Source organism: Peromyscus maniculatus, chromosome 9 (assembly GCF_049852395.1).
Source record: "Peromyscus maniculatus bairdii isolate BWxNUB_F1_BW_parent chromosome 9, HU_Pman_BW_mat_3.1, whole genome shotgun sequence".
NCBI lineage: Eukaryota > Metazoa > Chordata > Mammalia > Rodentia > Cricetidae > Peromyscus > Peromyscus maniculatus.
In genome coordinates, this window is record NC_134860.1 from 68,108,926 (window position 1) to 68,122,789 (window position 13,864).

A 13,864-nucleotide genomic window follows, 5' to 3' on the forward strand; every position below is an offset into this window, starting at 1 on the left:
CTGATGAGGTCGCCGCTTCCCACGGGGTCCTGCCACTCCTGCTTGGTGGGGCATGGGAACCGATGCTCCAGGGTCCTGTTAGGATGTCATTACAGCCAGCAGAAGCTGCTGTGGCAAGTCCCTTCCCCGCCTCGGTGTCAGGGACGGAGAGAAAAGGCGGCGTGACCTTCCTGGCGGAAGTTGGCAGCGTGGCTCTCCCATGGCAACAGCAGCCGCAGGGGCTGAGCCGCAGCGTCGGCAAGGAGAGCCAGACAAACTCCAGGATGTCCATCCTGTCACTGCAGAGGGCACAGAAAGGCCTCTGGTGAGGGGCCAGCAGGGGCCAGCAGACAGTCAGGACTAGGGAGGGCTCTTGCCTGAAGAGACTTGTTCAGGAAGAACGAGGCCCAGGGGCCCAGGGACTGAGGCAGCTTCCGTCAGGGAGCATCCGGAGACTCTGTCACTGAGTCCCCTTACTGTCCTCACCAAGCACAGGCCTAACAGTCCCTAACCCGACACTGCCCCTAACCTCACTGTGCCCTTTTTGGTCGTCAGCCCCATGGCTCATGGTGATGGGGAAGTTGTGTGTTTGGGGGAAAGCTCTGAGAACAGCATGGTCACCAGCATGCGGCTTCTGTGGAGAGCAACAGCAACAGCCGAAGTCGCCGCGGCAAGGCTCCTGCCAAGTGGACCTTGACGGCTTCTCCAGAGTCCCAGGAGAGGGATGGCTGCGTGCCACTTTATAATAGGGACTTCAGAGAGACAGGTGTGACCAGGGCAACCCACCACCTCCCACTTGACCAATCCCGGTTGAGAACCAACTTGTCCCAGGCACACATCTCAGTGCCAGAGGTTCAGCAGTGAGCTTCCATCCTAGGAGAGAAGGCATGCAGGGAGTCAGCCGCCGTGTATTATAGCACCATGCAGTGACCGATGCAAGGAAGGACCGTGAAGGGGCGGGGAGTAACCGTGCTGCTTTGGGTGGGGTGAGCAGGGAGGTGCCCCTGTACCTGAAAGGATGGGGGAGCACTCCGTGTAGATGTGCCTGGGAGAACATGGCAGCAAACACCCTGAGGTGGAGCTGGCCCTCCGCAGTGGTTGTGCTCACTGACCCAAGGCAGAAGTAGAATTAAGGACCCGACCTGTTCGTCCAGCCACGTGACATAATGGTGTCTTGTGGTAGTCGCCCAGTGCTTGAACAGCCTCAGGAAGTCCACCCACTGCACATCCTTATGACTGGCAGAGCGTGTGGAATGTCTTTTTTTGTTGTTTCGTTCTATTTTTTGAGACGTGTTTTTATGTGTAGCCCTGGCTGTCCTGGAACTCATTCTGTAGACCAGGCTGGCCTCGAACTGACAGAAATCTGCCTGCCTCTGCCTCTCTAGTACTGGCATTAAAGGCATGTGTCACTACTGCCTGGCCAAATGTCTGTCTTTAAAAGGAGGAAATCATTTTGTCTAGAGGCAGAAGTTTTTTTTGTTTTTAAACCTCTTATTCTTTTATTTTTAAGTGTGTGTGATGGGGGGGGCGGTATGTATGTGAGTGTGTATGCACATGAGTTGCAGGTACCTATGGAAGCCAGAAGAGGGCATCAGATTGCCTGGAGCTGGAGTTACAGGCAGTTGTGAGCCCCTTTGTGGGTGCTGGGATCTGCACTCAGGTCCTCTGGAAGAGCAGCAAGTGCTCTTGGCCACTGAGCATCTCTCCAGCCCACCTGCCTGTGTCAGGCTTATTTTTCTGACTGCTCTAAGCTAGGAAGCAGCGAGGGGTGGGGTGGGGTGGGGTGGGGGTGGGACGTACTTCACTGCAGTAACCAGACCTGTCTCAGTTTCTGACTCGCTGCCCCAATAGTAGGATCCAGATTCGGGTAGCGCAGTGGTATCCAGATGTCACCTAAAAGGTCATAGGGTGGTGGACAGCTCAGACTGGGTTGGAAGCCCGCTGTGGTCCCACTTGTCATGCAGTGGAAAAGCAAATTCTTGATAGGCCCACAGACTTGGGGTTGCCCCATTTTGCCAGGTACTCGGCCTCAGCTGGTTGCTTACACCACCTTTATTCCTTCAGTAGACACTTTGAACAGCTTCAGGTCAGAGAGAGCAATGTCTTCCTGGGGAGCAGCTGTGACAGCCAAGGGCCTTGCAGAGCTGCCCCCCCCCACATGCTCAGAAGGCCAGCCTTATTGGTCTGTGCCCCAAAGCTTCCCTGCCAACCCCAAGGATATGGGCTGGTCTGAACATGACCCCCACCTCACCCTGGATCCCCCGTCTCCAAGTCAGCCTGTCCTGAGGCAGGGGTCGGGGTCGGGAGCTGGTCTGTTGGATGAGTTTGGGTCTGACTTAGGTGTTCATCACTCCCACCGCCTTCCAGCAAGGGAGTCGCTGGTGCCTGCTTCCCAGACAGCTGAATGTCAGAGTAGAAAAGAGGGCAGGGTTTTGTTTTCCTAGTGAGGCATGACAAGCAAGTGGACACGGTCTGCATTCAGGGTCTGTCACATGGGCGACAGCAGTGTCACCGTGGGCTGGTGATGGCACAGGATGCCAGGCCTGACCTTAGCATTCGCAAGTCCAGAACAAGGCCTGGAAATGTGTCTCCGATGAATTGTGACTCTACAGTGGGACTAGGAACGTACTTAGAGCCACTGACCCAACAGCTGAGGAAAATGAACAATGCCTTTTGTGACCTCAGATTCTCCCAAGTTCCAGGATAGGCGCTAAAATACTTGCCGATGCTCTGAAAAGAGGATCTTCCATTTAGAAAAGTTGTATGACTTCCAGGGTTTTCAGAATGATCGGTTTCTGAGGACTTTTGGGGGCTTCATCTGGAAGCTGTATTGGGACCTCAGAAACACAAGGGAAGGTCTTAAGATTTTTCCCTAAGATTCAAAGACTGCCGATCTCAGGGCTAGACCATATGGGCCATGGACCCACCACCGCCCAGTCTGCAGGGGAGAAAGGCTGTTACCTGGAGCAGGGACCAAGAATGGGTGTATGGGATTAGATTTCAGACCTAGCTGTGCCCAGGGCAGTGGCCTAAGCAAATACAACATATTGGCTTCGTGTGGTTTCAGCAGGCAGAGGTCCGAGAATGTGTAAGGAATGTAGGGTATAAGGAGAGGAAAGGTAGGTGGAAAAGAGCCTCCACTATCCTGTGACTGTTGAAATTTTTATTTTTCATCGAATACTGTGGAGAAAACAAGAGAAGACATTTTCAGAAACGTTTGCAGTTCTGTGCAGATCTTGACTATCTTCTGACTGTGCTGCTTGTGATCACTTCATAAGTGTTTCTTCTTCCTCCATTGCTTCAACATTTCTGGCAAGTTTACCTTTCCTCTTTGTTTGGTGACTAACCCTACCGGCTTCCATGGCCGTCTGGGCAGCCCAGCAGGCACAGCCTCTTATGGAAGGACCTGGGTGTGACAGGGACCTCTGGCAGGGCCTGGGCTTCTCCTCTCCCACAGCAGAGTGTCAAGGCCCTCCTGGGGACCTGCCACTGGGCATGTGCTATCTGTTCACTGCTGGGATGGCAAAGAAGGTCCCACTTGTGATCAGCTGGGAGATGGTTCCCTGCCCCCATCCATTCTAAGGCCCTCCTTCAGTTTAATGTCCTTGAGACCACAGTTCTCTCGCACTTGCTAATATGGTGGTTTGGTGGTTGGCATCCTCTTTTTTCCTTTCTTAGTGGTTCAGACAGTACCCGTGTGCCTTAAAATCAACAGCATCTCAAGTGCTGTGGCACTAAAGTGATAATAAACAAAATAAACTCCAGCCAAGTGTGGTAGTGCATGCCTGGAATCCCACCACTTAGGAGGCTGAGGCCGAGATCACTGCAGATTGGCGGCCCATCTGGGCTGCAGTGAGGCCAGCCTAGACTACAGCACACAGCGCAGTTTAAAACCACAGTAACGAAACTCTATCTTCTGTCTTCTGTCTTCTATCGCTCCTCGGCCTTTTGACCAAGATCACGTGCAGAATTTGTCTTTTGTTCTGATACTCAGCCAGCTAAGTTCAGAAACTGGTGTAGACAGTGTTGAGCCAACCTGGTCCTTCTCTAGGCCTGCGACCTACCCCTCTACAATTTCACGTGCGAATAATGGAAAGCTAAAAGCACGCCCAAGATCAAGAGCCCCAAGGCTAGCAATGGGTCTCCATTCTCCTCGGTGCTATCTGTGACTTCCAGACAGCCCACAGCACCTCGGGCGTTCACCCTCTGCCCAGTCCTGGTGTACAGTAGAGTACAGGAGAGGGTCCACCTACAGTACAGGTTCTTGTAGTCTGGGTTTATTGAGTTAGCGTCTTTGGAGCAGAAATGTGTTATACAGCTTCCCACCCACCTGGTCCTGGAACAGCCTAGGAGTTTTTGCTATCCAGTGATACAGTGTTTCATGGCTAGGAGTTGTGGGAAACACCAAGGAACATGTCACATGGCTTTCTGGAACCTCAGTGTTCTGGTAGCCATGGCATAGGCAGAGGTGATCAGACCCCTAGGCCATAGGAGGTCAAGGAACTCCAAGGAGACCTGGCCCTCTGGGAACTCACAGAGCTTTTCACCTCTGTAACAGCCATGTCTAAATCTGCTGTGAAGATATCCCTGGACCTACTCTCCAACCCGCTGTGTGAGCAGGACCAGGACTTTCTGAACATGGTGACAGCCCTAGACACAGCTATGAAGCGGATGGACGCCTTCAACCAGGAGAAGGTGACCAGGTCTTGTTGCCCGTGGCCGGTGCTCAGCCCTTCCCCTTGGGTCTACCTAGATGCAGTGCCCATCGGTCCTAAGCAATGCTGGGGTTTCAGCCGCGTAAGGCCTGGTATCCCCAAGCCCAGCTCTTCCCAAACCAGGCTGGTCAGTTGCCCTTGTCTCCTGTGAGGCATGTCACTGAGGGGCCACGGTGAAGCCAGGAGATGCTCAGGGGCAGCTATGCTCTGTAGGGCAGCTCTGCCCACCCAGCCCTCCACACTGAGGAAAACCATCACAAACCTGTGCCAGTGGCACTGACTGGAAGAGCCTGGCCTGAGACCAGACCCAGCCCTCGATGTGGCCTTCAGGTTTCCTGGGTGGCCTCTCCACCCTCTGGCTGTGGAATACAGACACTCTATTGCCTATCCCACCCCGATCCCCCTTGGCCAGCTCTCAGGATTCTGACTTGTGAGGAACCTGGAGCCTCCTCTTTTAAGAAGAGTCTAGATATCTCAGTTTGGATGCCATTTGATTCTTCTTTTGACAGGTGAACCAGATCCAAAAGACAGTGATTGAACCCCTGAAAAAGTAAGTAAGGTTACCCAAGGAAATGGGCCCCGGGGCACTTGTGAGAAAAGCAGGTCAGCTAGGCCCTTGGGGGCCAAGGAGCATGTCTGGCAGCATGTCCCCAGCTTCCCATGACAGGAAACAACAGGGACGCCAGCCGTACATCGTGTCCCACGGTTGAGGCTCCTGGTGGCTCCGGAGCACCAGCACGGCCTAGTCGGTCTGTAGGGAAGGGAGCTGCTGATGTCCATGGTGCCAGACACTGCCCCGGTGGTCTTTAGGCCCCTTCCCCTTTGCCTCTGGTTGGGCCCCGTGAGGCCCACCGCTGGCTGATTCCAGCTAGCAGAGAGCCTGGCCAGCACTCAGCAGCCGTGAGCAAGGCCTTTCATCTCACAGCCGGCCTGGGATGCAGCTGCCTGCAGCACTCTGCTTTGGAAACGTGGGGGTGGCCGCACATGGGGAAGGGCGCAGCAGCCGCAGCCACCGCATCCTGCTTGGGAAGGTCCCCTCACTCGTGACCTGCGAGAGCAGGGAGTTCTGTGAGAGTCCAGTCTTTGGTCCTGCAGGCCCTGGTCAGGGATCAGACAGGCTTGTCCTGCGGGTCCCCAGGGGAGGAGGCTGGCCCAAGCCTTGCCTTGAAGCTCCTGAGTGCTTCCTCTCTCCCAGCCTCTCCCAGCCTGCTCTGACCCAGAAAGGCTCCCGCTCCGCGCCAGCAGCTGCACTTTATTACCTCTTCTGTGGTGGTCCCTGGCAGCTGCCTTGCCAGGGCTGGGCAGTGAGCCTCTGCTTCATTATCATTAGGCCAGGATCAAGCTGGAGGGAGATGAAGAGCAGGTTTTGATCCTGCAGTCTTGGGGTGTTGGGGAGTGCTGTTGTCCTCCCCTGTTTCAGGCGGAGGGGGGGGGGGGGGCGTCAGGAAGAGCCTTCCTAACCTTGTCAGGCTTCTTCCCGACACTGGGCCTACAGAGCACCTGCAGCTGCCCTGAGGCCAAGCCTGGCCCGTGCCCACCACCCCACCACCCCAGCCTCATCAGCTTGGGCTCTCGAACCCCTGCTTCACGGTCAGAGCTCATCCCCAAACCCCAGGACCTGCATGGGGACCTGAGTGCAGAAGGAGCTAGCTGTTCATTTGGTCTGCTCTCCAAGACAGGTTCAGAGCTGGGTGGAAGGATCTCAGAGACGATGAGCCTCTGTGCACAGAGAAGTCTGCTGTGCCAGAGATGCAGGGGGCCCAGCCACAGGCACCCAGAGTTGGCAGAGTTTGGCAGGACTGCCAGCTCAGAGAACTAGGGGGCTGACTACCTTCTCGATTTCACAACCAACGAGGCGGCATTGAAATCGGATCCCTGGCTTCTGCAGCCAAGTAGAGAGAAACCCCGGCTGCTTCCCACCATGCTAGCAGCCCACCACCTGCCAGGAAGGTGGGGGCGTGGCAGAGGGGGCGGCCACCATCTCCGCCATGGATCCGCTGACCTCTGTGTGAGCCTCAGGCCTGGCTGGCTTGTGCAGCCCACAGCCAGAATACAATCCCCCGTGACCACATAAACCACCACTGCCTGCTCCCTCCTCCCCGTTTGCTGCCTTGTGCCAGAAGAGAAGCTCCCAGGGACCCCAGCACCGGAAACAGGAAACTGCAGCTTTCCTGTCCTCTAATGAAGATCATGGCCACCCTGTCGCCCCCAGCATCCCCCGCAAAGGGGGCTTGGTCTCTAATCCCCCAGTCCCTGGGTTGTTCACATGTCGGATGGGGATGCTTTCAATTTCCCTTTCCTGGTGGGTGGAAGATCCCGGCTGTGTGGGCACAGATGAGGATGGCAGGCATTCCCCACCAGGCCGGCTGCTCCCAACCCACCTCCCAGCCGGCCTCTTTCCCTCCCCAATCTCTCTTCACCCCACGCTTTACCTCCCTGGGGAGCAAGCCTGGTGTTGAACCCTATGCCAGGCAAGAAATGGGTACCTCCTAGGTTGAGCTCCCCGAAGCCCTGGTGTAGACCTAGGCCCACCCCCCATCCTTGAAGATCAATGTGCATCAGTCTTAGGTACTTACAGCCTGGGAACTCGGGAGACTGAGCCCAGGCGTGTGTACTGCCATATTGAGCAGGCACAGTGTCCCAGCCACTCCCATAGCCTAAGTCTGTCTAGTCCCTCAGTGTGGTAGAGTCGGTACCTAGAAGCAGGGTTAGTGTGCTTGAGGATGTATGATTTGAGCCCGGCCAGGAAACAGAAGACAGCCTGTCTCTTACCACTCATTTGTCAGGGGGCAGCTGAGACCAGCAGAGGATCTGGCTTCTCTACCGTGTGTCTTTGGAGCAGGCCAGTAGAAATGGAAGCTTTGTGCCTTGAGGAGAGCTGGGCCCATGCAGCATCGTTGATAGGTCAGCAGGAACCCCATTAGGTCCCATTAGCATATCTGGGAAAGGTCCCACCACAGGGGACCAGCCTGCAGCTGTCCTCACTTCTGCACCAGCACCTGAGTTAGTCCACATCTGGAGTGGATCCTGCTATCAGGTAACTGGCGACATCTGTCCAAGGCTGAAAAGTAGAAAATACGAAATGGAGGCTTGGTGGGAGAGTGAGCAGGAATTCTGCGCTCCATCACCTTAGGATAGGCACTCTTCCTATGAGTGACATTAGTAGCCCCCTCAGTTGAAAAGAGCATGATACCTGTCCCTTGTCTCAGGGACTCCTGGTCCTAGGCCCAGAGCTACCCAGATTTCCCTTTGTGAGTGACTCTAAGCTACTAACCAAGCTCAGGTCTCGATCAGATCTTGGTTTGATTGATGAGTACAGATCTGGAGTACAGTACAGGAGGAAACAGATCTGAGGAAGACATGTGAGTCCCCCAAGAGTCAGGAGCCTCCAGCAGGGCAGCAGGACCAGTTGCAGCTGCAGACGGGGATGGTCTTGATTCCTGCAGGCTCCTAAGCAGGAATCCATGCTTTTAAGTAATGAATGGTGTGTAGAGACCACATGCCCCAAAGCTGTAACCCCTGGTCTGTGGTGGCCGTGGTCTCCCAGCTCTACATTTTGACCTTGCATTGTGGGTCCTTCATGAGCTGGCCAGGTCTTGAAGTGTTAGTATTAATATTCCTGGTAGGTGTGACTTGGTCTTGAAGATGACAACCATGGAAAGGGACTGGGACCACGGGCTAATGGCCAAGTTGTGCTGAGACTAGCATTGCACCAAGGTCATTTCACACCTGCAGGATGCCCTTCACGCATTGCTTTGTTTCTTGTGATGCCCACCCCACCCCTGCCCCTGTCTCCCCGGTCCCCAGAGGTGAGTTCCAATGAGCAAAGAGATTGTGTGGCCTGGGCAGGAAAGTACTCCACCTCTGCCTCTTGCCTGTCTCATTCTTGGCCCTGGGGCCACCCAAGCAGCAGGCTGCTTCTGACAACAGGATCAAGCTGCTGGGACCCTTTGTTCTCTTGGGATAGAAGGAGGGGCAGGGTGGTAGGTTCTCAGGCCCGAGGCACCTGTTCCCTTGAGCCACGCACTGCTCAGCTGCCCAGGAAGGGAGCGAGGCTCCAGAGCAGCTGAATGGCCAGGCACAGCTGCCTTGACATAGGCAATGTGACCACCTCCTCCCCGTGTGACCTGGTGGTGCCTGCTCCCCACATCCAGTTTGCACAGAGCCACATGGGTTCACATCTCCCCTGTTAAAGCACCTCGTCAAGTCTTGGTTTGATTACTCCACAGAAAGGCCTGTGCCTGAGGCTTCAGAGAAATTCTGATAGCCTTGGACCAGGAGCATTTTCAGGAAAGGGATGCGCCTGCTTAGAAGGTTAAGTTACAGGAACTGCTTTTAGTGACCTTTGAGACGAAGCCCTTTGTTCCACCGGGATCTGCTCCCTGAGTCTGTTGCTTGTTTGGGTACCCTGATGCCTGGCTGAGTTGACATTCTCTGTTCTCTAGCAGGAGTATGCTTTACTCTCATGTGTGTGTCCCTGACTTCTTGGAAGCTTTTAAGTACCGTATTCATATCATATCCTATAAGGAGGAGAGGTTGGGAATGGTGCCTCCTGTGGTGTCAGAACCTACCCTAAGCATTCGGATGTTCCCTCAGCGCTGATGTATGTGAAAGGCTGGCCTCGGCCACTGACTGGGGTCCCAGTGAGAAGATCCCATCCCCCTGACTTCTGTTTGCCTGCTCTGTCGCCCTCTCTGGCTCTTCCTGGATTAGCTGACTCTTCTGGTCCCAGGTCACCGACAGTGGCCAGAGGCTGTCAGAGCTCCTGGCTGGCACGGTGGGCACCTCATGGTGTGGTAGGAAAGCCTTGTGCAGCACCAAGGTCAGCTACAGCCCCTCAAGGCTTTGCATGCCCGGTTTTCTCACTTCCCGGAGAGCTGCTTACAGGGCTGCCTCGCCTCCATCCCTCGTCTGTGTCAAGAGGAATGTTTTCTCTTGCCTGGGCCCCCGAAAAGTGGCTCTCCCTGGGACCGTCTAAGATGCAGTGGCCCTCCATGGGGAAAAGGTGGCCCTGGTGATGATAGTTCCACTCAAATGCCAAAACATTTCAAATGCAGCCCTCTCTGAACGGCCAGTCCTCTGAGTGCCATGCTCATGTCGGGTAGGAGGGGCAAGGGCCGACTCCTCAAGTGTGGTTTTTCCCTGTGTCCTTTTAGCGGGAAAACCACAGCGTTTGTGTCTCTCCACAGTGTGAAGGGACCCTTAGCCAGACTCTAATTCTCTCTTCTCACCTGTCAGTGGCACTGTGGTGTGGAAGGATAGGTACTGGTAAACTTGGACTCTCAGGGTCCTTTCCGGACCCTTACTACCTGATTGGCCTTGGCCTTCCCTTCTTGTTGGTTTTGGTTTGTTTTTTTAGTATATTCAGGAGTATCCCAGCGCTGCCGTTCTCTGTGATGGAGCTCAGGGTGTGTAGGGAGACAGCCACAGGACAGAGCACTCTCCTTCACAGCCCACCGTTGGGGTCAGTACTGTCTGCTGCTCCCCATAGCACCCTACCAGCACAAGTCCCAAAGTTCCAGAGCCGTGTGGCTCTGGCACATAGTAGGTGTGTCGTACGTGTTTCTGAGTAAGCGGTGACCGTCAGATACCCCTCCACACGACAAGCCCGTTTCCAGCCAGGCTGTGCCCCGCAGGTTTGGCAGTGTGTTCCCGAGCCTCAGCATGGCAGTGAAGCGGCGGGAGCAGGCCTTGCAAGACTACCGGAGACTGCAGGCCAAGGTGGAGAAGTACGAGGACAAGGAGAAGACCGGCCCGGTGCTGGCCAAGCTCCACCAGGTACCGCGGGAGAGGCAGGAGGGGGCAGCAGAACCACCATTGCCACGAGGGCCTCGCTGTCCCCACACCCCGCCCTCGTCAGTGACACCGGGGTCTTGTTCTCCAGGCCCGAGAGGAGCTGCGGCCGGTCCGGGAAGACTTTGAAGCCAAGAACAAACAGCTCCTGGATGAGATGCCGCGGTTCTATGGCAGCCGACTTGACTACTTCCAGCCCAGCTTCGAGTCCCTGGTCCGGGCCCAGGTGAGGCGAGGCCCTTCCTCCCGTGGGAAATGATCTCTGTAGGAGCCCAGCTCCCATTAGACGTAGCTGCACTCGGCACAGACGGCAGCACACCCACCCTACCCCACCCCCACCACCCCACCCCACCCCGCCCCAGGCTCTATGAGAACTCATGTCAGCCCTGGTGGCCAGCACTGATACTGTGCTGCAGTTTCTCTTGGGCATCCTCCATTGCCAAATCCACTTAACCCCAGCCCTATGATGGACAAGGTTCCTTCTTGTTTAACCCTCTCTCCACCCCTTGAGTTCTTCCTATATTCAAGCAGCAAGACCCCAGGCTGCATCTTTAGCCCCCCCCCCCCTTAACTGGGCAGGCGTTTTGCAGAAGTGGCTGAGAGGACAGTAGAGTGGATGCCTGAGGACCCATCAGGAGACTTCCATTAGCAGGAGACCACAGGAACCCTAACTGAGCTTCCTAGGGAGGAGTCCTGGACCAGCTCTGAGATTCTGGCCACTAGGTATAATGCTCCCCCTAGTGGAAAGACAGTGGAGTGCAGGCTGGTATGGGAGTGGCCGCCAGAGAGTAGGACACAGTCCCCTGCCACTGGGGTGGAGGGTCCAAACGGGATGCCGTGCCGCTCCCGCCCACCCTCCCCTCCCCACTCATCTTCAGGCAGACTTTAGCTAGGATTGTTCTCCCACTGGCATGGTGGGAGAGGCAGCCGGACCAGCCAGGAGCAGCTCTTCTCCACATGGTCACAGGTGCCGGCTCAGGACCCCAACACTAACTGGTCCGTCCCCAAGCTCTGCCTGCCCTGCCTGTCTTGCCTGGGCCTCTGGCGCCCTCCAGTGGACATCATCATTTCCTGGTTGCTCCCTTAGTCACAAATGCCCTGAGTAAAGCCTGATTCCCTCTTCCCATCCTTCACTTTGGGGTGACCCCCAAAGCCATGGGCTAGAATGCTTGACATCAAGAAGCCCAGGCAAGATTTGTCCTGGAGCCTAGACTTGCTAGTGACCCATGTTTTCAGTCTGGGGCTCTCTAGGGAGTGAGACTGAGACAGACAGCACAAAGGGCCGGTTGTCCCCGCAGACGAGGGCCGCCTTCAGCTGCCGCACCCTTGGTTTGGACGAAGAGTGGATTTAGAGGGGAGATGTTGGCCTGCCCGCTTTTGCCATGGCACCTACCTCTGCTTCCAGTGACCTGTGTCCACCATCCCCACCCAGATCCTTAAGGAACTGCAGGGTGCCCAGGCAATGGGGTGCCCTGTAACCAAGCAGCAGGGGAGCCAGGGCTGTTTACCGCCTCCCCTGTGCCAGCATCCTCCTCACCCGGCTGCTGCTGCTGCTGCTGCTATTAGTCATTAGAGAAGTGAGCATCCCCGTGACTCACCAGGCAGCGTGGCCCAGGCAAGGAATGGGGGGCCCCCAGCTGCGGTTTCTGGGGAGACTTCCTAGGACGCCACTCCCACCCTCTGGTCACCCTCCTCCAGTTTCTCAAATGGAGGAGGATCCTGGAGACAGTCTCAGAGTTGAGGTGCTTGAAGAAGAGAACGTGGAACACTTTGATGAGTGTGCACTGTCATGTCAGGGAGTGGAAACTGAGGCAGAAATGGCCTCTGACCTCTGTAGAAGTCATCATCTACCACCTGGAGAAACTCCTCCACTCTTGGACCTGTCATTCACGCCCCCTCACTGGTGCTTTTCATCTAGGCAGCTTAACCTGGAAGCGATCAGGAGCAAAAGCAGGGAGAGGTGGAGTCTGGGAAGCTGTCACCTCCCTTGACTTGACTTCTAGAACCAGCTCTCAAGGCTTGGGGAGCCAGTGTCTGCCATGTTCTTTTTCCATGACCAAAAAAACAAAACAAAACAAAACAAAACCTTGGCTCCTCCTAGCTTAGGAAAGGCAGTAAACCCAGGCCTGCCCTTGGCCACCTTCAGATGCATAGTTCCCTTTCCATACTAGCTGTTTTGGGGAGCCAGGGGTTTAAAGGGCCGTGCTTCCTTCACAACCCCATCCCCCAAGGAACTACTGACTCCCTACTATAAACCTTTCTCTGCAGTGGACGTTCCCAAAAGCCTCAGCTGTGGCTCACCCGTCCCTAGGCTGGCGGGTGATAGAGCGAGATCTGGGAGGTGGTGATGGAGCAGGAGTGAGCCCCGGACCCGCTTCACCAAGAAGCAACCGATAGACCCCGACCCCGGCCCTGCTTGTACTCCTGGCTGCTTCACTGAGTGGGTGGCTGTGTAGACCCGAAGTCCAGTTCCTACCCACAACTCTTGCCTCTTCCCCAGGTTGTGTACTACTCAGAAATGCATAAGATCTTCGGAGACCTCACCCAGCAGCTTGACCAGCCAGGCCACTCAGACGAGCAGCGGGAGCGGGAAAACGAGGCCAAACTAAGTGAGCTCCGAGCCCTCTCCATCGTGGCTGATGACTGAGCCCCAGTCCCTCAGGAGTCCTCAGACTCCTTGGGACCCAGATGACATCTCTATAGTCTTTGCTCTTAGCAGGCATGGATTCGTGGACCTCCCAATGGTCTGCCAGCTGGAGACAGGTGGCCACTATTCAACCTTGCCAGTCCTCCGACTTAAAAGTCTCCATTTCCTTGAGCCTGACATTGGGAGCCTCGCAGGCTGCTGTTACCCCCTGCCCAATGCTGATAGGCAATGTAGAAAAAACCCAGGGGCCTGTTTACTTCCAGAACCGTCCAGAATGTGCTATACTGTCTGGCCAGCAGGAGCTTCCTGTGTAAGGTGGGGGCCTTAGCTCTGACTACCTCCAGAGGACCTACTCTAGGGAACCCACCATCCCCTCCCCTCGTGACGCTTCAGCCTATTGGGTGAGAGGCGGGGCCCTGGGGAGCAGAACTCTGGTCCCTCTGCTGCGGTGGGCCCCTCATGCCAACATAATCCAAGCTGATCCCCTGCAGGTCCAGCTAGGGATAAGCCCTGGGTGTTTAGCTTCCCCTGGTACACGGACTTTGTTTCTAGCTGTCTACTATACAGAACGTCACACGTTGACCCACAGGCCTCAAGGCAAGGCTTATGTCTCACCTGTGTTGTTGGAATTCTATTTTCAAGTAAAGTTTCCAGTAAAACATTAGTGTGCTGTAACTGATACCATGGGGGAGTTGCCACAGCTTTGCCAGGGCCCTGCCAACTTGGCAGA

The 13,864-nt window shown here is 55.6% G+C and overlaps 1 protein-coding gene across 4 annotated transcripts in view; it reads left to right on the forward strand.

The window, feature by feature from the left end:
* The window catches only part of Bin3 (bridging integrator 3), a 38,847-nt gene extending 25,054 nt beyond the window's left edge, over nucleotides 1-13,793 (forward strand). For 3 of the 4 annotated variants that reach the window (XM_076545315.1, XM_076545316.1, XM_076545318.1), the window contains 6 exons: nucleotides 4,538-4,674; nucleotides 5,204-5,244; nucleotides 10,054-10,158; nucleotides 10,331-10,472; nucleotides 10,579-10,713; nucleotides 12,988-13,793. In XM_076545315.1, the coding sequence (XP_076401430.1) occupies nucleotides 4,538-4,674; nucleotides 5,204-5,244; nucleotides 10,054-10,158; nucleotides 10,331-10,472; nucleotides 10,579-10,713; nucleotides 12,988-13,134 (707 nt within the window). In that variant the 3' untranslated portion in view covers nucleotides 13,135-13,793. The remainder of the gene's footprint in view (nucleotides 1-4,537; nucleotides 4,675-5,203; nucleotides 5,245-10,053; nucleotides 10,159-10,330; nucleotides 10,473-10,578; nucleotides 10,714-12,987) is intronic. The other variant, XM_016004959.3, reaches the window with a different exon arrangement.
* The last annotated feature ends 71 nt before the right edge of the window (nucleotides 13,794-13,864 follow it).